General features: G+C 46.4%; 1 protein-coding gene across 1 annotated transcript in view; it reads left to right on the top strand.

The window, feature by feature from the left end:
- The window catches only part of syngap1b (synaptic Ras GTPase activating protein 1b), a 59,931-nt gene that overhangs the window by 35,847 nt on the left and 594 nt on the right, over window positions 1-23,490 (top strand). The window contains exons 8-22 of the mRNA XM_068757430.1: window positions 1,968-2,121; window positions 2,408-2,506; window positions 4,601-4,840; window positions 5,590-5,925; window positions 6,008-6,152; window positions 6,734-6,878; window positions 6,974-7,210; window positions 7,595-7,796; window positions 8,236-8,438; window positions 8,665-8,866; window positions 9,258-9,848; window positions 10,521-10,955; window positions 11,060-11,233; window positions 12,094-12,305; window positions 16,546-16,618. Coding sequence (XP_068613531.1) covers window positions 1,968-2,121; window positions 2,408-2,506; window positions 4,601-4,840; window positions 5,590-5,925; window positions 6,008-6,152; window positions 6,734-6,878; window positions 6,974-7,210; window positions 7,595-7,796; window positions 8,236-8,438; window positions 8,665-8,866; window positions 9,258-9,848; window positions 10,521-10,955; window positions 11,060-11,233; window positions 12,094-12,305; window positions 16,546-16,618 — 3,448 coding nt within the window. The remainder of the gene's footprint in view (window positions 1-1,967; window positions 2,122-2,407; window positions 2,507-4,600; window positions 4,841-5,589; window positions 5,926-6,007; window positions 6,153-6,733; window positions 6,879-6,973; window positions 7,211-7,594; window positions 7,797-8,235; window positions 8,439-8,664; window positions 8,867-9,257; window positions 9,849-10,520; window positions 10,956-11,059; window positions 11,234-12,093; window positions 12,306-16,545; window positions 16,619-23,490) is intronic.

A 23,490-nucleotide genomic window follows, 5' to 3' on the forward strand; every position in this document is an offset into this window, starting at 1 on the left:
GAAGGTGGTGCATGCGGCTGAAAAATATCCCATCAGAATTCCCAACAAAACGTCTCAAAAAAAAATCACATTTTATAACAGTAACAAATCAAAACACAAATGTATTCAGCGTGCTGGGACAGAAGCTGCAGAAAAGCAGTAAATCAAATGATCTTTTTTGTTTACTATCCACAAAATAAAAGCATCAGGCTGCATCATGCAGTTGATCTACAAGTCTCCAGTAGACAGCGTCACACTCCGGACGTGAACAAGGTCATCCTGATAATCTAAACGGCGCAAAAGTGCATCGAGGAGGCGCCAGATGTCGGCCGAGCTGCGCTTCCACATGATTTATTAATTTTGAAAGCTTGTGCATGTCTGTTATCTCCGGCTGGTCAGAGGAGACGCATCGGACAGAAAAAGTCAAAAGCCTTGCGGAGTGAAAGTTGTTCTCCCGGTTTCTTGTGGAAGTTTCCTCTGAGGGAACTCGCCAGGCTTCATCCATTATTATTCTGTCTCTTTATTCACCCAGCGAGGGTTCGCGGGGAACCACGTTCCTTTTCCTGCAGCCGTAAATGTCCCCCAGGCTGTACAATCTGCTGTGGTATATATATTTTTTGTCAATAATTACTCTTGGCTGATGAGTCCCAGGGTCCTCTTCAGTTGACAAGAGCCTAGACGAGTCTGCTTCGAGTGAACAGCCCAGAAATCAAAGACGTCAGAATGAATTAAAACGGGGAATTTGAACAGCAGTTTGACCTTTTTAGTTCTTTTTTTTTTTTTTGCACGATTAAAAAGCTTCGTAGCTGTTGCAGAATAATATTTTGTCGGTGAATTACTTGGCTGATTATTCCGACACAGCTGATTAGTTCAGTAAACGTCTGTCTGGTGCTGCTTGTTCTCTCTGGATCCAAAGTTCTGCTCATTGAATCATTTTTTTTCTCTTTAGAGAACATTTGTGTCGTCTTTCTGTGTTTCCTGCTCTTCCTACTCGTATCTGCCCACAGAGACTTTGCGTCCTTTTACCTCCAGTGCTCTTTCTCTCTTCTCGATCCCTCTATCCCCCGACCCTTACTCATCCTCCTCTCTCTAATCTGCACTCTCACTTTCTTTCCCTCCAAAGAATCCAGTGTTTACATCAACGGAATCTCCTCCGAGAGGTCTTTCCCCCCCCCTCTCTCTTCCTCTCGCATCATCTCATGACCTCCCCCTCTCTTCTCCTCTCCATCAATCTGACTCATTCTTTCTGGACTATTTTTGTCTCTCTCTCTCTCTCTCTCTCCATGCGATCACAGCTCAGCTGATGAACGTTTTGATCAAGCGTAGACAAAAGCATTTTGAGCGCAGGGGAGACAATCAGAGAATCGGCCGCATCCCGGAGGATAATGGGTATCATTTCTATCTTTTTCTAATTTTCTTCCTCCTCTGAGGGTCTTCATCAAAACTGATCTCTCCTCGCTCTCAGGTTAGACTCACTATCATCACACGTCTCTTAGTGAAGGTGCGTTCACGCTTATCTATCTGTGCGGTCGGAGGGGGGGGGGGCTGATAGGTGAGCCTCATGGTGTTTGGATTATTGACATTATTAAGAATAATCTTCAAACTTTAGTTGTATGGAGTCATTTATTTTATATTCCGTATTTATATTATATAGATGAAACTAATCGATATTCAATCGGTTGCCTGTTAAATCATTCTTATTTTTGTTGCCTGAGTTGTAGCATAATCAAATACGATCAGTCATATTCATCATCTTCTTCCTTTTTTCTAAAGGGTTTACACTCAAATATTAACGAAGGTAAAGAGAATCTGTAACCAAAGATAAATTTGAAAATAATAATTAAAGGCGATGTTTATTAAACGACAACCTTCACACCTTGACAAACCGATTTCTTTTAATCTCATGTGCACAAACGTGACGCGTGACGGCAGAGCCCTCCATCTCCACGTCTAACCGCATCTGTCGCTCCTCCTCCCTCTCCTCCAAGGACCCGGTTGATGCAGAGCTTCAAAGAATCCCACTCCCACGAGTCCTTGCTGTCTCCCAGCAGCGCCGCCGAAGCGCTGGACCTCACTCTGGATGAGGATGCCATCATCAAACCCGTTCACTCGAGCATCCTGGGACAGGAGTACTGCTTTGAGGTGAGCGCCGCGCCGCGCCGCGCCACGCGGTGGACGAAACCACGACGCGCTCGCAAACGCAGTGCAGATTAGAGAGCGGTAAATCCGATCAGAAATGTTCCACTCTGACCACTGATCCTGATTTTTACACGGTCCCTGAAATGCTAGTCCGTACTAATCAGCCGTAGCACCTTACCCTTAGTGGAGCATGACAGAGGCTGAGACACTGTGTTTTGGCGCCTTAGTTGCCGTCTCCATAGTTACTAATGGCTGTGGTTGTTGAATTTACCATTGGCTATAACCTCAGGTGACCACAGCATCGGGAACCAAGTGCTTTGCGTGTCGCTCAGCTGCAGAGAGAGACAAATGGATCGAGAACCTGCAAAGAGCTGTCAAGCCCAACAAGGTGAGGGGAGAGAAAGGGATGCGGTAGAGGAAGATAAAAGGATGATCCCTCTGTCTGTGTGTCTCTCTCTCTCCTCCCCGTCCGTCTCCCCTTGTCTGTTTTCAATGATGGCGCATCGCTTCATGTCTCTGTGAACTCCATCCTGGTGTCTTGTCTGTCTGTGTTGAGCAATTGTCAAAGCAGTACAAGGTTGATGTCGCAGGGTGGAGCATGCCAAAATAAAAGAATCCGATATCCAGCCATCGGGTAGCGTGCCGGTAAATTACACGCAGCGGCCGAGTGAGTCTGTGATCCTTCCTAAAGGTCTTACTCTGCACTGAACAATGACCAGTTGACCTGAAGTTACCCAAATAGGTATTTCCTGTTTAAACGTAACTTAAATCAAATGTATAAAATCAACTTTCTTGTCGCTGCATTGTCAGCATCGGGGCAGGATATTTAACACTCGATAATCCCTCACCTGGGACTTTTCCCCTCCTCTGTTGGTCTTGAGTGTGTAGCATCACCCGAACCAGTATGATGTGATGTCATAACCTCTAACTAGTGCAGGGCTGCATCCATGACGTTTTACTGGCAGCTGACGGCTAACATTGTTCTATTTCTTCCCAGTTAAGAAAGTGAATCTGATTTAAATCCACTCGCAGTTCTCGGGGGTTCATAGAAATAAAGCGTTGTGTATAATATTCGTACCTAAATGTTCCTGCATCCTGTGTCCATATCTGATGTCCGATTACAGTTAATTAGTGCAAATTAGATTCCGCTCTTCTTCTCTGCAGCATTGTTTAATTAAGCGGATAAGGGCACATCAAAGTCCTTCCTGTTGCGGCTTTAAGGTGCTGCGACTCCATTTCCAGCAGGTTATAAATACAGTTCTCGGCCCTTCAGGCTAAAACCAATATCCCAATTTCCTCCCCAGATTTTATAGTTGTGTAAAAAATTGTCCTATATCTCTCGTCTGTTATTAAAAAAAACAAAAAGTGGCATGGTGAGATAGGCTGCTTCCAAGGCAGCCGGGGACGGAGATGAAACATCGCCCGAGTTGTATGCCATGTCCAGATGCTCAGGCCGCGGGAGTCCTGGCTGAGTCATGAAGCACCAAGGACTCCACACGGGGGGCTCTCTCAGAAGCCCCCCCCCCCCCCCCCCCACTCTTCCCCTGAATAACGCGTTCCATGCATCACCGATGGAGATGAGGATCGCCACTTTGCTCCTAGACTCTCGTAATTCTCTCGCTGAGCTTGGGTTCTCGATCATAGCGCAGGACGGAAACAGGGACGCGTGACGCCGAGACGGAGAACTCGAGCCCATGCTGGCGCTTTCACTGTCGGTGCACCGGCAAACTGAGCAGCCAGATGCCCGGCGCATTCTCACTCTGCGGTTCGGAATCAATTACGCCTTTCGTTTTGGTGCTGGTTCTCAAAAGGCAAACGGGGAACGCTCGAAGTCTAGCCGATGCTTACATATTCAGTCTAAATTAGGACTTTAATAGTCTGAAGCAAACGGGGGGCTAACAGCAATGGCATTTGAGACAATTGGATTGACTCAGCGCCCCGTTCGCTGAAACATCACTCTGCAATCAGCGCAGCGTTCTCTCTCCTCCCACGGGGGGGAGAGAGCCTGGTCTTTGTGCAGAAACATTTCCTCCATTGTTTGTCGCTCGTCTTTGCAGCTCACGTGCGTTGCGTCATTTGATCTCTCCGTTTCTGTGTTTTTTCATCCAGTGAGACGACTCTCTTTCCGTTCCGCTTCACATCCAGTTATCTGTCTTTTCTGCAACTCCATCACGCCGTCTTGCCTCTCAGTATTCCACGCTGGTGTTGAGGGCAATATATCGAGCACAGCCTGCAATCCACAATAGATCAACAGCTACGTCATCGCTCATTTATTTCCTGTCATTAACCCTGTTCTCCTGCAGACTATCCTGCTGCCGCCCTTTAATCGAACACACTGTCCCTTTTTCCATATCTCTGAATTTGTTTTCTGCACAGTTCGTCTGGTTTTCCGTCCATTGTCGCCTTCTTTTGTGACTCCTTGCAGCAGCTCCGGCATGAAATGTGCTTTTACCTCATTTGACCTCGCTTGACCTCTACGCAGGACAACAGCCGAAGGGTGGACAATGTGCTCAAACTGTGGATCATCGAGGCCCGTGAGCTTCCAGCCAAAAAACGCTACTACTGCGAGCTTTGCCTGGACGACATGCTGTACGCCCGCACCACCAGCAAGCCCCGCACCGACACCGTCTTCTGGGGCGAGCACTTTGAGTTCAACAACCTGCCAGCCGTCCGCAACCTACGCCTTCATCTATACAAGGAAACGGACAAGAAGAGACGCAAGGTAACGGGAAGAGCGGAAAAAAGTCCGAGGATGACAGTTCTGCGTCGTCGCCATCAGCTCATCCTCTGGTTGTCAGCAGGAGCAGACATCTGTTAACATTAACGCACATTTAGCAAAACGATGGCCAAACCGTTCAGCAGGGTGACAGAAACATGACTCCAAATGAAGGAGACGTTTTTCATCGGGTGAGGAGATTCCTGGAAGTGAATTTTAAATAAAAACATTCGTGCATAAGCTTTAATAATTCTGCCGCAGCGGCCGATCTTGCAACATTTATAGCGATAACTTCCTGCACTACGATTTAGTGGATCTATATTAAAATAGCCAGTAGCAAGACGGGGTGCTTTCCTCTCTGTCTTCGTCCTTTGCTTTATAGGATTAATAAGAAAAGAGTTATAGTTGTGCCGCATTCGTGTGTTGGAGGAAGAGCGGGCTCGAAGGAAAGAAGCTGATGAAGCAATCATTGACTCATTGACATGGATCAACGGGCACATCAGCCCCCTGCAGATACACAGCATGAAGGCTATTTCCAGATTTTTTGTGCCTTTTTTAGCTTTTGTCACTTTTACAAAGAGACGCAGTAATTAAACAAAAGAGGGAGTCCATGACGGCAGAACTGATTCCAGAAGTCCCTGAACTGTTAGAGTTAATCCTCGTTGAAGCTTTGGGTTAATTCTTTTTGACATTTCAGCCTGTTTTTCCTACAGACAGAAGCTTATCTCGTCTAATTTCTACCTTCTCTCTCTAAGGAAAAGAGCACATACTTAGGGCTCGTAAGCATCCCCATCTCTAGCATCACCGGACGTCAGTTTGTGGAGCAGTGGTACCCGGTCATCCAGCCCAGCGTCCTCACAAAAGGAGCCGGCGTCGGAGGAGGGAAGATCATCAACGCATCCCTACGCCTCAAGTCCCGCTTCCAGACCATGAACATCCTGCCCATGGAGCTGTACAAGGAGTTTGCGGAGTACGTCACCAATAACTACCGCACCATGTGTGCTGTGCTGGAGCCCGTGCTGAGCGTCAAGAGCAAAGAGGAAGTAGCCTGCGCGCTGGTGCATATTCTACAAAGCACAGGGAAAGCTAAGGTAGGGGCGACCAATCATTTCATTTATTTGTCTCTCTGAGCAATGAAGAGAAGAAAAAACAAATCCCTTCTCTCCCTTTCAGGACTTCCTGTCAGACATGGCGATGTGCGAGGTCGACCGGTTCATCGACCGAGAACACCTCATCTTCAGAGAGAACACTCTGGCCACCAAAGCCATAGAAGAGTACCTCAAACTGATCGGACACAAGTACCTCAAGGACGCTATAGGTGAGCCGGAGCCGCGGGATGAGAGGCCAGTTTGGTTCTCTGGGAGGATTTTATTGTTTTAACTGCAGATTGACGTGTTGAATTATCTCCCCACTACTTCTGTGCCGCTCGGCAACCAAAGCAGCGATCATTTGGGAGTTTTAAACAGCAATGACTTTTTTTCTAAAGTCTTTCCTAAAAGCCATTTTCGGATCGGCCTGCTCGATTTTATTCCACCTGTGCTGCGAAGTCTGTTCGCTGACTTTTCTTTTGCTAATCCAATTAACAGCGTTCCATTAAAACGCAGGGGCGTGAACGGCAATGCTGGAATGAGTTATTCTGCATCAGTACGGGCGAATTGTGTCACGATCAGACGTCGTTTCTGGGCTTAGAAAACGTTTCTAGATAAAAGTAAAGCTCGCGGTTTCCCAGCTTCGCCTTTGCTCTGATGAATTTGCCGCTGACGTGAAATTCTCCTCCTCTCCCATAATGGCCTTTTTTTTGTGTTACTTGTTTTTGTTGCTTTCTGCGTTCACTGCAGCGCGTGGATTTAGTTCACACGTCCCACCATTTTGCTGTTAGTAATGAAATGTCATTTGTAGGGGAGTTCATAAGGGCCTTGTATGAGTCAGAGGAAAATTGTGAAGTGGACCCCATGAGAATACCACCCTCTGTGCTCCCGGACCACCAAGCCAATCTGAGAATGTGCTCTGAACTAGCGCTCTGCAAGATCGTGAACTCCCATTGGTGAGTGGTTAGCCAATGCAGAAACACACTTTTTGTCTTAGTTTCCTCCTCTCTGGTTGTTTAAAGCTACGGCGCGCTTTTATCCCCATTCACAGCGTTTTCCCCCGAGAGCTAAAGGAAGTCTTTGCCTCCTGGAGAGTTCGCAGCGCCGAGAGAGGTCGGGAGGACATCGCCGACCGTCTCATCAGCGGTTCCCTCTTCCTGCGCTTCCTGTGTCCCGCCATCATGTCCCCGTCGCTCTTCAATCTCACCCAGGAGTACCCCGACGAGCAGACGTCGCGCACCCTCACCCTCATCGCCAAAGTGGTGCAAAACCTGGCTAACTTCTCCAAGTCAGTGTTCATCCATTTTGCGCCTTTACGCTCCGCAACCAGTCAGTTCTATTTGTCTCCGCAAAGGCCACATTTAGATTCTAATACGTATTTAAATTGGGACTGAGCTCAGAATCTGAGAATTAAACACGTGATTTTGACATTGAGTGATGTCCTCGATGGTCCCTTCATTTTGAGACGAGTGTCTGTTTGGCTTTATTTGACTCGTGCCCAAACAGAAAGCATCGTGTGATGAAGGTTAATGCATTTTAAACGAGCAGACGGTAAAGTGAATTTGTTAATCTTTGTTATCATAGATGGTCACTCTAAATAATATTCACTTTCACCTTCATGTGCTCCTCGTTTGCCGCCTCCCTCCGCGACCTCCCTCCTCCCCACCTGCAGGTTCGGCAATAAAGAGGAGTACATGTGCTTCATGAATGAGTTCTTGGAGATGGAGTGGGGCTCCATGCAGCAGTTCCTGTACGAGATCTCCAACCTGGACAGCGTCAGCAACGCGGGGGGCTTCGAGGGCTACATCGACCTCGGCAGGGAGCTGTCCATTCTGCACAGTCTCCTGTGGGAGGTCATGGCTCAGCTCAGCAAGGTAAGCCCAAGCGTCCCACTTCATCATCATCATCATCTCCAATTAAACGCTGGATTTGTAATCGGGTCAAACCGGGATTGGACTTTGTACTCTTTCCCGTAAAGGGCAAAAAAATAAGAGCCACACATGATGACGTAATGCAGTTAATTACAAACATCCACAAACTAAAAGTGATGTTTGTTACAACACTATTGCATGTGCAGTTTCTCATAGCAGCTCATGAATATCACTGCAGGTTTAAATCCCAGCTACTCTGACTGGATATTACATTTCGGGAATGAATTTTACCATAAAAGGTATTTTATTTTGTTAAATTAATCAGATTTGACCTGCCATTAATTTAGACCCGCCCGGTGAGTGGCGATCAATCATTGCCGTTTTTATTGAAACTCCCCAACATCTAAAATAAAACCTAAAATTCTTTGTTCTCTAATTACAGGATGCTATCATCAAATTGGGTCCTCTGCCCCGCCTCCTGAATGACATCAGCATGGCCCTACGAAACCCACACCTCCAGAGACAGCCCAGCCATCAGACAGACAGGATGCAGGACAGGCAGACAGACAGGCTGCTGTCGCGGCCGAGTTTCAACCGTGGAATCTCGTCAGAGTTCCAAAACCTCATGATGAGGGATCTTAACAGGTAAGTTTGTTATCCAGTCGCATTAAAGCGTCTCCGCACGTTCAGATCGCATCTTCTGTGTCGCCGCCTTTAGGAAATCAATCCTAAACGCATCTTTCTAAAGGCCAAGAAGACACATGATGGGCCTAAACTCCACCCCACATTCAAGCCAGCTTATCAAGGACCAGTGTAGCCATTATTGATTGATCAGCATCAATGGCTGACCTTAACGACTGCTGTTCTTCAGCTCTATAGATATCACTCGCTTGCCTTCCCCCACCTCCACCGGAGGGGTCATGCCATCCCGCTCCCAGATGAGTTTTCAGGACCGTGACCACCCTCACCGAGCGCCCTCCAAAGACATGTTTTACGTATCGCGACCTCCCCTGGCCCGATCCAGCCCGGCCTATTGCACAAGCAGCTCGGACATCACGGAGCCCGACCCCAAGGTGAGTTTTAGCACACGCGTTTTGGAGAATCCTCATCCCATCCACGGGGTTTATCGTCAAAGTGAGGTTAGTGTGGCGTGCATGGAAGTCATACTTGATAGATTCTGCCATCGTGTGATGGAGGTCGTAGTAAATCATGACATCTGCTTTTTTTTTTTCCCCCACCGATTCATCCTAGCAGTATTTTCTGGGAAATACTTTGAGGCATTCCGATATCCAGGCCTCGCGGTAAAATAAACGCCTGCACCACCCTCACCCATATCATCAGCGGCCACCTAACATACATAATGACAGGGACGGGATGGGGCGGGGGGGGGCACGCAAGCCTCTCATATCCCTTATTAATTAGGTGCTCAGTGTCAATAAAAGCGCATCTATGATGGACCTCCAGGATTCCCGAATGAACAGCGTGTCTAACCTGCAGTCGGTGGACATGCTCAACTCCTCCCAGGCCTCCATCGCCGGCATGGGCAGCTTCGGAGGGCTGAGCAGCGGGGGCGGTGGCGGCCTGGGGTCGGGCCTGAGCAGCCAGCTGCGGGCGGGCGGGAGGTTGTCAGCTGGCTCTGGCGGCTCCAGCATGTCCGGCGGCCTTCGGCTGAGCCAGCTGAGCCAGATGGGCACCACCTCCGACTCGCTATCCCAGCAGCAGCAACAGCAGGCCGCCGCCATGCGCTACCCGCTTTCCTTCCAGAATCCCCTCTTTCATCTGGCGACTGCTGACGGGCCCCAACAGCAACAGCTCCATCACCAGCACAGCCGGGCTCAGCCTCCAGCACCGCTGCTGCTGGCCCCAGACCTCGAGCCTCACCAGGCCTACATGCCACAGTTCGCCCACGGGGGGTTCTCTCGCAGTGAGGACCTGTCCACCCTCAGGACCAGGGACGGTCACCTGGGCCAGCCCAGCATCATCCACTCACACAGCTACAGCGACGACTACAGCAGGGTCGACTACGGACGCAGGCAGATGCCCATGCAAATGCAGGTACGAGTCCCGCTGTACTCGCTAGCATGTGTAGATGAATTCTGATTTAGAGACAGTGGCTCTGAGGAGAGGACAGGAGGCGGAGCTTGAAGGGGCGGGGTTGAAGGTGCTGAGGTTCTCCTTGGGAGTGTCCAGGTTGGATAGGATTAGAAATGAGACAATAAGAGGGACAGTGAAGGTTAGACATTTTGGAGACAATGTCAGAGGTCAGACTTTGATGGTTTGGACGTGTCCAGAGGAGAGACGGGGACTATATCGGTAGAAGGATGCTGAGGATGGAGCTACCAGGGAACAGGGCTAGAGGTCGACCCAGGAGAAGAGACATGGGCGTAGTGAGGGAGGACATGAGGGTGGCTGGTGTTGGGGAGGACGATGCAAAGGACAGGGCGAAGTGGAGAACATTGATTTGCTGTGGCGTCTCCTCACGGGACAAGCCGGAAGTCCAGTAGTAATAATAAATTCAATGTTTACAACACTAAAATGTGCTATTAATTTTAACTGTCCAACCAACCAGCGATGGCATTTTCCCCAAATCAATATCTTGATATTGATAAATTTCCTCCTTTCACACCAAACCATCACAGCCTTGTTCCGTATTTTCCATCTCATCTGCGTCAAAAAAAAAGAAGAAAAAAAGAAGCTAACTTTTTATTTACTTGTTTTCATCTTCAGGATAATCTCCAAAAGCAGCAACAAATGATGGGCATGACCTCCCAGACAGGAACCTCCCACTCCTCCCTGGCCGCCACGCCCCCTTCCACAGTCCAACCCATGCGCCAGAGTTCAGTCGCCCCGCCTCCCTCCCATCGTGTCAAGTCCCAGACTTCCCATCAGCTGTCCGTCAGCTCGGCTGCGGCGCCTTCCGCTCCGGCTAAGTCGCGGCCTCAGAGCGGGAACCTCCTCCAGTCACCGGAGTCTGGCTACGGCGGCAGGCAGCACGGGTCCCGGCAGCTGCCCGTCAAGGACAACACGGCGCCGGGCCTGCCCCACCAGCAGAGCTCCGTCAGGGAAAGCCAGAGTCCACAGGGAACCACGAGCGCTCAGCAGTCGCCGCAGCAGACTCAGCAGCAGCAGCAGCGCCTGCTCAAACCCGCCGTGAGCAAACAGGTAACGCCTGCATTCACCCGCTGCATTCACCCGCTCCGGGTCTCATGAAGCTGACTTCCACCCACTTAAAGACTCACATTCGGTGCTCTTGCTTCTCCTCCCAGGGGTCCCAGTCGCCATCGACCCTCAACCCCCCGGCCCCAGCCAACGAGCGCACGGTGGCCTGGGTCTCCAACATGCCTCACCTGTCGGCCGACATCGAAAGTTCCCGGATCGACCGTGAGGAGTTCAAACTGAAGGAGTACTCAAAGAGCATGGACGAGTCACGCATGGACCGGGTAGGTTGTAGTTTTAGAAAGCTGCGTTTGCTGAATATAAACCCTGATGCATCCCAGAAACATCTGGAGGCTTTCCAGTGTGTGTTAAAAATGGATGAATGTGCAAAAGGAAAGGAGAAACCAAGACCGGCCTCAGTCTATGCCCCTTGTATCATGATAAATACACATATATAGCATGCAAAACCACAAGTGCAACCATCACAAGGAATATTAAGAATTAGAAATGTGTCAAAATGTGGTTTTGGACCAGCATCACCTCTGGACCCTCACGAATGAACATCTGGAAGCATCACAGCATTTTCTCCTCCTTAGAAGTGTTTTTATGACCATTTTACCACATCAGCGTTTGGGTCGCAGAGCGATCTCCCAGGCAATCAGGAGGATGCACAGGCTCTGAGGTCAAACATTAAGCTAATGACGTGGCTGCACAAACAGCTGGAGGTGCGTGTTTGACATGTGTTCCATCTGCATTTACACAAGAATGTGGCTCCTTAATGCACGTCCGTGTGGGCGTGCTATTTATTTGCGTTAGACCTTTTCTTTTTTGCAAACATTCTAAGTTTCTTTCTCTAATTTGCTGCTAATGGATCCTCTCTTGCCTCGTTATCGCACCCTTCCAAACAAGTCGAATCAAAATCAGGCCAGAAAATGTATTTTCGATCCTGCTGACAAACAGACAAAAGCGGACTGACCTCGTTCACGGAGGTAATAATAGCACAGATAGCTCGGTTACACGTTCAGAGAGCAATGGGGCTTTTAAATTCCTAATTTAGACGTGGGAATCGGAATGCGCGAGGCCTTAAACGGTAACTGAGTTTGAGCGTTTCTGATTCGGCTTCCTCTCCATCTTTCCGCCTCAGGTGCGGGAGTATGAGGAGGAGATCAACTCCTTGAAGGAGCGGCTGGTGATGTCCCACAAAAAGCTGGACGAGTACGAGCGGAGGCTCCTCACGCAGGAGCAGCAGACCAATAAGATCCTCCTGCAGTACCAGAACCGACTCGATGACAGTGAGAGGAGGCTGCGGCTACAGCAAGTGGAGAAAGACTCCCAAATTAAAGGAATAATTAGCAGGTAATTGGAGGCCGTTTTTGGGACGGAGGGCAGCCAAGACCTGGTTTTCGTAGCGAGGTCGTGGAGGGGTCACGTGAGCTTTATTTTTGTGCTAAGAGTTGCAAGTATTAAATTAAAATACATGATCACGCCTGCTGAGGGTTAGGGTTAGGGTCTCTATTTTCAGGCGTTGTCATCTTTCAAACGATGTTGGAGGGCAGGACGTCGTTCCATTAAGCAGGGCAGCGCTGGGAGAAAGGCGGGGGGGGGGGGGGGGGGCTGCAGATGTGTAATGAGCGACAAATTAAATGAGGCTTTGATGAGGAAGACAGAGATCTATTTGTTACTTGGGTGAGTGTGGCGGGCATGCCTCCGTTGGGGGCGGGCGGCGGCTGTTCTTGTAGCATGCCTGCTATCGTAGCCTCCGCGGGACGGGGCACTTGCTACCCCGGAGCATCGTGGCTGTCTGTGGAGTGTTTTTGGATTCATGTAGCATTTTAAATGTGACGGCACGACGCTGTCTGACTTTAATTTATATCTTATTGTGGATTATTAAGGGAAAGAGTGCATCATTTTTTGACATCTTAAAACCGGTTGTGGTCAAACTGAAGCGTGGGCATCTGTGACGGAGAGCGTTGCCACTTCTAATCCACTCCAGGACAGAAGACGTGGCGTGAAGGCGGAGGCAGTCCTGCTCCTCCTTCAGGGGAAAGCGTCTTTAACGCCCTAACCTTGTATATAAAATGGTCCTAAAAGCACTCTCCTCTATCGTTGTGCTGCGCCTCTAATCATCAGCCATTTCTCTGAGCAAAGCTTCTCGGCTGGATGTCGAAGACCCTTCAGGCGATTCCGCTCGTCTTCGTTCGCAACAGACTCTGCTGCGAGATTACGTAGTGAAAGCACAATTGATGACTGCAGAAATATGTCTGCGCTTTTTCAAACGAGCGTTGCTGTGGACCTCCGGGCTTCAATATCAGTGCTTCCACTTTAGATCTCACATTTGTGTGATGCTTCGGCGAAAAATCAAGAGTGACGAGGGGTCACAGACTATGATGAAGACTCGAGCGTGAAGGCAGGAAGCAGTTACGCCACGCGAGAGAGAGAGAGAGAGAGAAGCCTGACATTATTGCTCCCCTGGAGTTTAAGCTTAAAGCGAACGCAGCAAACCTGCTGCACGTTCGACGGCGTGGAGGAAACGCCGTGACTTTTTATCATCGCACCGCACGGGGGGGTGAATTAAGTAGCTCATCTGGATGCTTCCGAAATAATTGTACTCACAATTCACTGAGGGAGACCACGTCATTGGCCGCGCTACAAGGCTTGTGCACCATTGGATTTTCATCTTCATCTTAGGTTTGGGACAAAGTGTCGATGTTTGATCCAACGCCAAAATGCTTTGTGCATCCGTTTTGTTATATTTCATCCCCAAAAAATATACTTTCCTCTGACATTTTCTGCGCAATCTTAAGCTCAGGTTCTGCAAATGGGAGCGTTTGTGATTCCGAATTGAATTGAAAAGCCCGTCTGCAGAACTAAAACATTCAGCGTTGGGTTTCTATTGTTTTTTTTTTTTTTTTTAGCAAAGCCTTAATGTTCTGTGCACAAACTTCACTTTTAGCTCAGAGCAAATCCAACACCTGTCATTAGATCAGTTTCACCTTCTGTTCTTAATGATCTAATTTAAACCAAAGCCAGCTATGGAGTTTAAGGTCATGCTAGATTAAATAAACTGAAAACACTTGCTTTTAACTTGTAGCACTTAAATCTTGGTGTGTGTGTGTGTGTGTGTGTGTGAGGGGGGGGGGGGGGGATTAGTGATTCCGTTAATCGGCGACTGGCTCTCCTTTGTTTCTGTACAAATATTCAGTTTTTGTTAAAAATAAATCAACAATTTATCTTATTAACACGGACTTTTCTGCGAAATATAAACATATCTATGTTGGAAAGATGCAGTAAATTTACAGTAGTGGGGGGGGGGGATATATATATATTATATGTGGTCTTAATTATAGGCCTGTCTGTCATAGTAATAATCTATTTTTAATTATAATCCATTGCATATTAAAGTATATGATGCAAGAGCCATAACCATAAACATATATGAGATACATAGAAGTTCTATTGAGTGAGATTTTAATGATTTTAACCTTGCAATAGCTAACTTTCTTTGCAGGAGAAGTGCAATAATAGGTGAAAATATATCATCCAGGATCCTGCTCTATATTTATGCATCTCGTGTCGAAGAAGAAACGTCCTGCCAAACTCTTGAAACCAGGTTCCGTCGTAAAAACGGAAAGATTCTAAAGACCTGGAATACTGTAAGGTGCAAAATGCCAGAGGCGACGTGGCGACGAATGACGCGACGCTTTGTGTTCTTGAGCTCCCGCCTTGTTTTTTGGCTTATCTGTACGGTGCTGGTGAATTTATCTGCATTTTAAAATGGGTCTTATTTATCAAATGAGCGTTTCCTTTCTATCTGTACAATGCTTGATATGACTTTTGGCCTGCAGTCCGTCATTGGTGGTGATCGGAGTAGTCGTTTCAGGAAGCTAGACCGTGCCGTCGCTTGACTTATGCAGTCACAGTGTGATGTCATTATTCTTAAAAAGGGGTGGGGGGGGCTCTCCTCTCCAGAGACGCAGAATCCAGAATACTCGCCTCCCTCATGGCGGCAATATATTGCTGGACTTTGTAGATTGTCCTGCAGCGACTCCTGTTTGGATTCATTAGTGGTGGTGAGTGTTGGCTTGATTGTGTGTGTGTGATCAATATTGGTCCGACTGACATGGCTTGTAGCATCAGTCAAGGATTTCTAGTCTCTCTTTCACAGACCTGCGTCAAATAGCTGCAAATAATTCCGAGTTTGTTTTAGACAGGCGGATGGGGGGGGGTTACCGGAGGTAAGTTTCCAGTCACACCTGTTGGCGAAAAGAAGCGAAGGTATTTGCAGCTGCTGTTTGATCCAGGTCTGCTGCTCCTCTCCTTTTATTTGACATCCTGTTGGACACCTTTGTATTTTGCCTTTTTTGTCACCTGTAGCAAAAATCTGCGGACATTGCGCCCTCATGTCGGTGGACGCACACCTTGTTCTGCCTGCATGTATGACTTGACCTCACAAAGCACACTACTTGAAGTACAACTGGCTACGATAGCATAGCGCGTCACCCACATGATTCATTGTCTGCCTCTTGGAGTCATGTCAAAAAAGTGAACGCTGTATACTCGTGTTGCATTCCATTGTTTTCGGGGGGGACAGTGCTGATATTTCTGTCTGTGCTTTTGAAGTGTGACTGGTTCTTTTTCTTTTCATGTTCTCCATGTTTTGTAAAATAAGTCGACATTGTACATTTGTTTATGGAATAAAACATCCAAACGCTTATGTTTGAAACTTCACCTGTGGATTTTCGTTCTTTATTGTCAATCATCTGCCTCCCTCTGTCTCTGAATAAAGTCTTATGAATGTGCTTCGAGTCGCCTCTTGACTCCATCGGCGTTGTCTTTACTCGGTCAGCCAGTCGATCGGCATCATGAACACGAGCGAGCGTCTTCCTGCTCGTCTTACTTGGGCAAATTGACAAAAATCCACGATCATCAACTGGATACAGCAAAATGCTGACGCTGTAAACATGTAATTTATCATTTAAAATGATCATTCATCGCCACCATAACAATATCAGCAGTTTTTCTCAGATTGCCGTCGAACTGCTCGGAATCCTCGTTAAGGAATATCCTTGAATGACCCTTTCTGGCACTTGGATAATCGCACGGACTGGGAAGCCTGCTCGCCGCGTTGGCGTGATCGCGCTCAACTCCGGCCAGAGTCTTTGAAATATTAGTCAAAGGATTTTCCATCAGTGCCTTGGTCAGTCCATGTTATTGTGCAAGATGGGCAATTCCCCGGGGATGATGAGAGATCTGGCGCCGAACCACGTCGAGCGTTACTGTCCACCGTTGCATGTGACTGAACGTGGAAAACACAAACTGGGTCAAATAAAAAAAGAAGATAAAAAGGTTTCACCAGTGAAACATTGGCGGCGACCCTGAAAAGCACGGCTTCGGTCACTAAAAGAGCTTCCTGTCAGGTTTGGTGGTCGGATTTAAAACGCGGCAATCCAGCGTCTTAACTCTGCGGTGCTGTTGAGACGGATGTTGGAGATGCTCAACTTGTCTATCATGAATTCCTAATACTCCCTCTCTCTCTCTGCCACCCTCTCCCCCCCTCCTTCCCCCCCCCCCCCCCCCTCCTCTCTTTGCTTCCAAGACTCATGGCTGTGGAGGATGAGTTAAGGGGAGGACCCATCATTGAGCCAAAAACCAGGATTTTCACTGATCAGGTCTGTGAGACTGACTCGTCTCTCGTCGATGATGGCCCGTGCTGTCCCCCCCCCCCCCCCCTGACCCCCACACCTCTCTTTCTTCCTGCTGCTGTTATTTTGCCTGCTGTGTGTTTGTGGTTCCTCCGACTGCCTTGCCCTGTCCCTGCTGTGTTTGGGTTTGACTGCCGTCCATCTGCCTGGGAGCCTTGAGGATCCGGTGGAGGTGTCCGACCCCGGCTGGGTTTGTCAGCTTCTCTTGGTCTGTGATGTTTCTGTCCAGCATGTCGGGATGAAACCCGTTTTCACTCGCGTAGACCCAGGCTCGGGTCAATGAACGGCCGAGCCCTGAAGGTGGCGCTGCTTCTTCGGGGGGTGCTTCTCATTTCATGCCCTTAACTGGCATCACGGCTCGCTCATGTATTTCTCAGAATCAACACTCATATTAAAGTACTTGGTGATAATACTTCATATTTCTTCTTGATTGATCAAGGTAGACGGTTCTCTAATAGAGGCGATGAGGAGGATCAGGGTCAAACCAGGCAACGGTTTTCTATATGTTATGATATTTATATATATTATTGGATATGCAATAATAAGGCCATTGTGTGTTGCACTTAAAGACGAGACAAATTTTAATTACTTTCCTCACTGAAATTACACGCTAGTTTTTGTTTTTCCGAATGTTGATTAGTGGTGGGGGGGTATTTTTTTAGAAGAAGAGAGGTTAATTAATTTAAATAAAACCGTAATGCCGCATTTATTTTGTGCGTTAGTCTGTTGCCGACGACCATAAAACGACAACACGTACATTTTAAACTGCTTCACAGAAAAATCCAGGTGCGTCAATAAATACTGAATAAAACATGGCTGGTTTTCCCTTCATTACTGCAGTGGGAGGGTTTTCTCACAAATACGTTGCCGCTAGTTCACATGAATGCTAATCCTAGCCTTCAAAGAGTTCAAACAATAGCCCCTCTTGAAGCATAGCATCTTTCATTTGGTTCTATTTGTGAATTTATGTCGTTTAATTGCTTGAAAAAATCAAAGGTAGATTTCTAGTTATTCATCAAAGGAAAGGGGGAAGAAAATAATGAAACAACCCCGGAAGGAAAAGCTCACAGAAGCTTCGGCTCATCACAGCGGCACCATTATTAGGACTGATGTGGCGTTTATGGCTGTGAACGAAAAAGAAATATCCCGTACATCTATACTATGCAATGTATTTGCATTGCGTATTATTACAGATGGTAGTTAGCAATTCTCAGATTAACTTGCATTTGATTGGTTAATCAATTAATCTGCGCTCCATGTTGGATTTTCCCAAAGACGCTGTGTTTTCTGGGAGCCTCATTGGGTGCCAGATGGATGCACTTAGCAGCGTAAGGATGATGAATTGATCCATAAAATGTTTGCCAATTAGGAATACGAGTATGTGGGATATGATTTAATGCATATTACATCAAAAGTAAAATGATGACACCTGAAGAGACTCACATTCGCAGCGAATATAAAGATTCAGGACTTCCAGAAGGCAAATGAATCACACAAAGGTGTTGAACTTTCTGTGGCTGAGCGTACAGTAATCAAGCACAGTAGTAACACTCTTTCTGTTTTGTTTTTTACTGTTAAATAGTAACACAAACAAGTTCTTGCGTTTTATCAGGTTGAATCTGTTGGATTCAAAATTTAAAATTCAAATCACAGTATAAATGTTAACTCATGAGCTCACGAACAAATTGACCTTCAATTAAAAGTGAATTAATTAAAAAAGCTAACAGGTGCTCGAGATGCTCGAGATTTCCCAACACACTTATCCCTCAACTCATTTGTATTCCAGCAGGGAGGAGTCGGCTCGTTTGTCTGTTAGCGGGATGAAACTAAGCGGGATCGGGATCATCGGGATCCAAAAATCGCAGGAGAAATTACACGTTTGTTTTTTTCCTCACTTCAATGTTTGGACAAATCTCACACTGACATCGCTACATATTGAAGTCTGATCTGGAATTAAGAAAAGTTCCACGTCTGGTGATCCAAGATGTTTAAAGCTATAAGGCTAATTTTATTTTATTATTATTATTATTTTTATATAAACAGATAAACGAACCGACGGCTAACACCTGCAGCTTCTCTGGATCAGCCTGGAACAATGACGAGCATAACTGTGTCCGTAACACAGAGCCGGTGGATTAAATCGGATTAAATTGTTTGCGTTTATTGTTTTCTGCTATCTGAAATGGTCGGAAGAATAAAGGTTGAAACACTGATAAAGATAAATTATGATTATGCTAATGTCATTCTATAAATTCATCCACCCCGCGTGTTTATTGCTAAAATAGAGCTTTGAGCAGGAGTTTGGCGACTGTGATCAGAAACGACTGCTCAGTTCGGTGCTTTAGCTTCAGGACTCTTTACGAGTGTTGGTTGGCGTGCAGGAAGCAGCCGGGAGCTTCCTGCCAAACGGCAGGAAGCTCGTGCACGTGGGAATAAACTATTTGTAATAGGACACGAATGCTCTACTAACTAACGTATTAGTAAACAAAGGGTCAAAAGCTACCGGCAGAATGTAAGGATTTATCTGCAGAGCACAAAAAGTTTGGAAAACGATGGATTCAGTTGCATCAAAAGTGATCACATGATCAATTTTTGACCATTTAATCTTCATTGATCATTTAACTTTGTCACCTTTTTGTTTGTTCAGCAGTTGGATGTACCTTAGTAATAAATCAATGTTTCATACATGTAATGTTTTATTGAGCTCTTTTATCTGCACTGGGTGTGTGTGTGTGTGTGTGTGTGTGTGTTGTTGTTGTTTGTGTTTGGGTATGTTGTATTGACGTAAACAGATTTCTGCGTTTTCCAGCATGTTTGGTAAGCATGATCCTTTTCTTTCTTTCTTCTTCTTCTTCTTTCCGGAACAGGAAACTCCAAAAGCTGTTGGATCATTAATCAGATGATTGATTGGATTGATAATTTAACCCTTTATTCTCTGTTATCCGATGCATGCGTTCTATTGCATGGCCTGCTGCTTTAATGCGTTCAGCTGTCAGGTTGTGTGTGTGTGTGTGTGTGTGTGTGGTTGTTGTTGAATGTGACTATGTAAATGTTTCTTTGCGAGCAGTTTCATGTTTATTTATGTTCTTTCTTCTGTTTACGTTTAGTTGTCCATTGTTTTGATTGGGTGGCTGTTTACTTCAACCCCCCCCCCCCCCCCCCCACCGAACAGAAGCTTTCCCTCCTCCTGTGCTGTCCGTTTCCTCCTCCCGCCTCCTGCTGTCAAATCTCCTCTCCTCTCCTCTCCTCTCCTCCTTTGTTGATGAGATACGGTGATTTCTCTTAGGGGAGGCGTCAGTCCATGCTAGTCCAGCCCCGTCTCGCACCCGTCCCATCCCGAATAACCAGGTAATAAAGAAACCGGCAAGCTCTCACTCTCCATCCATAACCTGCTGCCTCTTTTCTACATCTGCTGTTCTCTTTGTGCGTCCCTGTCCATATGCAGCATCCTGTGAACACACTGCAAGACAACACACTGACAAGACAGGCTCACATAGCTTCCTATTGACCCTGACCCCCCCCCAGGAAAAGAGGCCTGTCACAGAAAGTTTTGGACTTAAGTTCCCTGACGGCTCTGAAGGGCACGCTGCCATGTTGAAAGAGTGACAACAAAATAATTCAAAGATTTAGAGCTGCTCCCGGAGACTTGGCAGTGAGGAGAGTTCATCTAAAATATGTCTGAGCCCATCAATCATGCAAAGCAATATCAATGAAATTCACAGGGAGGGGCCGACCTTATGGTTTGTTTTGCTCAGAGGTTCTAGATGCACTTGAGAGGATGGAAATGCAATTTAGGAGGGAAGGAGTTTGGATTTAGACACGACGACTGAGGCAAACCGGAACGGTTTGTTGAGCTAACGAGTTATTTTTAGCGCAACAGCAACAGCTAGCTGACCTGTCAAGAATATACAGAATGACAGGAGTCAGAAAGTAACAAAAACACACCATACTCAAAAAGTACTGAACCGTGGGCTGGCTGAGGCCCCAGAAAAAAACGTGAACAAAGAAAATACAGCCGAAACAAAAATACTCGAGATTAAAACTAGACGGCGGGCAGGTGTTGGAAAAAAAAACAGACAATCGAAAGCACTGCGAAACAAAAAGCTACAATATGCAAATGTTGCAGTCACGGAAGAGCGGGATCCGAGTGGCAAATCAAACGGGAGACCATGGCAGGTTTTATTGTCTCCTTCAGCATCGTCTGCAGCAAGTAGCAGCTTCAAAATATTCCCCCCCTGCTTCTTCAGACACTCGCAGGAAGCCGCCATTATAAATGAAAATGATTTTCACGTCATATACGGAGACCTTTCTGTGACTCTTCCCAATGGATGTCATTCATTCTTGAGCGTTGGCAAGATGTTGGCATTTACAAATATTCATCTCAGAATTTCACCAGCTTTGAAAATATCAAATATCAAACCCTAACCAAAAATAATCATCAACAAAATTACCGGCATAACCTTTGAAAGGCGACGTGAATGTTTAGTGTAAAACATTACTGTTAGATGCACATTGCAGACACGACGCTCCGGTTCTCACAAATACGATGAAAACGGTGAAAGAAAATATGCAGAGATGAATTTTAAACCATTTTGAATGCAAAATTGTTTACAAATCTGTCCAATAGTCTCTGCAACTTTATGTAAATTCCCTTTTCTTATCCCCCCCTCACACAACATATTTTAACCGCTGTGTTTTCCTACACACACACAACCTCACATTTCCATTGAGTCTTTCATCCCTCTCGGCACGCCCTCAGACAAACAAAGGGAATTATGGGAAATCTCCGTATCCGACCCAAACCTTCCCTGAAGAGCACCGATTCGTGTGTTTTTGTGTGTTTCCTGTGTGTTTCCTGTGTCCTTCGGTGCATCTCTGTTTCGGATATCTGTGTTTGTTTGTGTACCTGTGTTTGGCACCTGGGCACATTATTTGGTTGAATGTTAGACAAATGGTTATGGAGTGTCTGACAATGTGTGACATGCATACTAAGTATTATTTATTTTATTTATTATTTGTTTATTTATGTCACAATTAGAGCTCTTAACCTGCCACGCTAGTCATCTTAGCGTCTTCCTCTAATGAAATAACTGCCATATATAAATTAAACCAACACTTACAGCATCCCCCCCCCCCCCACCTCATTATTCAAATTGATTGATTGGAGAATGGGGGTAAGAGCTGTTGTGTACAACCTGTATTATCACTTTACTCCTAACATTTCAGTTCTTTAAGTGCTTTGTGTTTCAGTTCTCATTAGCATAAAAACACTCACATCAAGCTGTAATTGCATCAAGTAATTTGAACACTACAGCCCACAGAGTGAAGAAAGTTTTGGTAAGTTGAGAAGGATGTCAGTATAAGCGGTTCGCCCTGTCTTTGCTCAGCTGCTTGACTTCTGATTTTAATAGACATGTGTGTGTTGGTCTCCACATGGATATTAAAACGACACCGTTGGGTTGGGTTTGAGAGTAACGGGTCGAGTGTTAGCGTCGCGTTACTGGCATCCTGTAACTGTCTGCAAACATGCGTTAGCTGTTCATAGCACCAGTTAGCAGCCGATGGCGCGTCATTCATTGTGGTTCTGAGTGAGAAGAGAAAAGGGCCGCCGCCAATTCACATCAAAGTTTGGGGTCATTTTTGTTCTTTTTGTTCTTCTTTTCCCCTTTTTTTTTTATTTTTTTATTGAAATGGAAACACCTCCCACTCACAATGGACACACCCATCAGATTGCAGTGATAATTTGCTTTTTTATTATTATTCATTTTCTCTACTGGATGCAGAACAAGCTATCCCTCCTACTTCCTGTCCTTCCTCTCCGCAGCGTGCCATCCCATTCACATGACTGTATTTCATATTTCTCGTGTGTTAGCATTAAAGCGCTATTTAATCTCACTCTTATTTGCTTGATTACATTAATGTCAAGCTCTTTCAGATGACTCTGCACTCAGTCTCGACACCACACAGAGCGAATTACTTTGAGATGCTCCGCCCTGTCCTGGCGGTACAACTGTCATTTTCAGGTTCTGAAACACTTCTGCATTCCAATCATCTTGCAGTAACCTTTGGACGCAGTGAGCACCATTATAAAGAGTCCTTGTAATCGTCTATTAGCACGATCACCCGATTGGTTTCTCTACCCAAGGCTACGACTCAGACCTTGATGAATAATGAATCTAGCTTTGCATTGCTGTTATTCTGCAACAATGTAAGTAAGAAAAGATGACAAAACAAAACCTTGGACTTATTGACCAATCATAAGCTCCAACCCAGGACGGACGCCCACGCTGTGATCAATCGGCTTGGGTTGGATGTTTTGATCGGCGGATTTTAACCAGTTTTGGTTCTCTTGCCAGGCGCTTTTATTTTGCTTTGCAAAGTTGGCTATGAGCTCTTTGTGCATGTTTCGAGTATGAGGCTAATGCTTTGTGCTGTTAAGATATAACCTTTTATAGTCTTTAATGCTCAAGCTCACTCACTTGTAGAGACTTAATCAATACTGGAAATGATTTGTACTCATTGGCACAGAATGACTAATCTGACTTCCTGACTTTTCCTGACACCAAACAAACCCTCATCCCAAGAGGATCAGGACCTCCAGAGTTTTAATGCCCCTTCGTCCCCTCTTTACCTTGGCTGCCATTTCTATCGGTGTACGTCCCGCGTCGACTCCGTGACTCATTTGCCTCTCTCTCCTCTCTGTCGCTCTCTTTCTGTGTGGTTCTTCCAATCCCTTATCGCTTGCCTTTTATTTCTAATTCATGCTTTTATGCATTCATGCTGACCCACTCTGTGTGTTTTTGTCAATGGGGATGTTTCCAACACATTTCAATCATGTC

Source organism: Brachionichthys hirsutus, chromosome 3 (assembly GCF_040956055.1).
Source record: "Brachionichthys hirsutus isolate HB-005 chromosome 3, CSIRO-AGI_Bhir_v1, whole genome shotgun sequence".
NCBI lineage: Eukaryota > Metazoa > Chordata > Actinopteri > Lophiiformes > Brachionichthyidae > Brachionichthys > Brachionichthys hirsutus.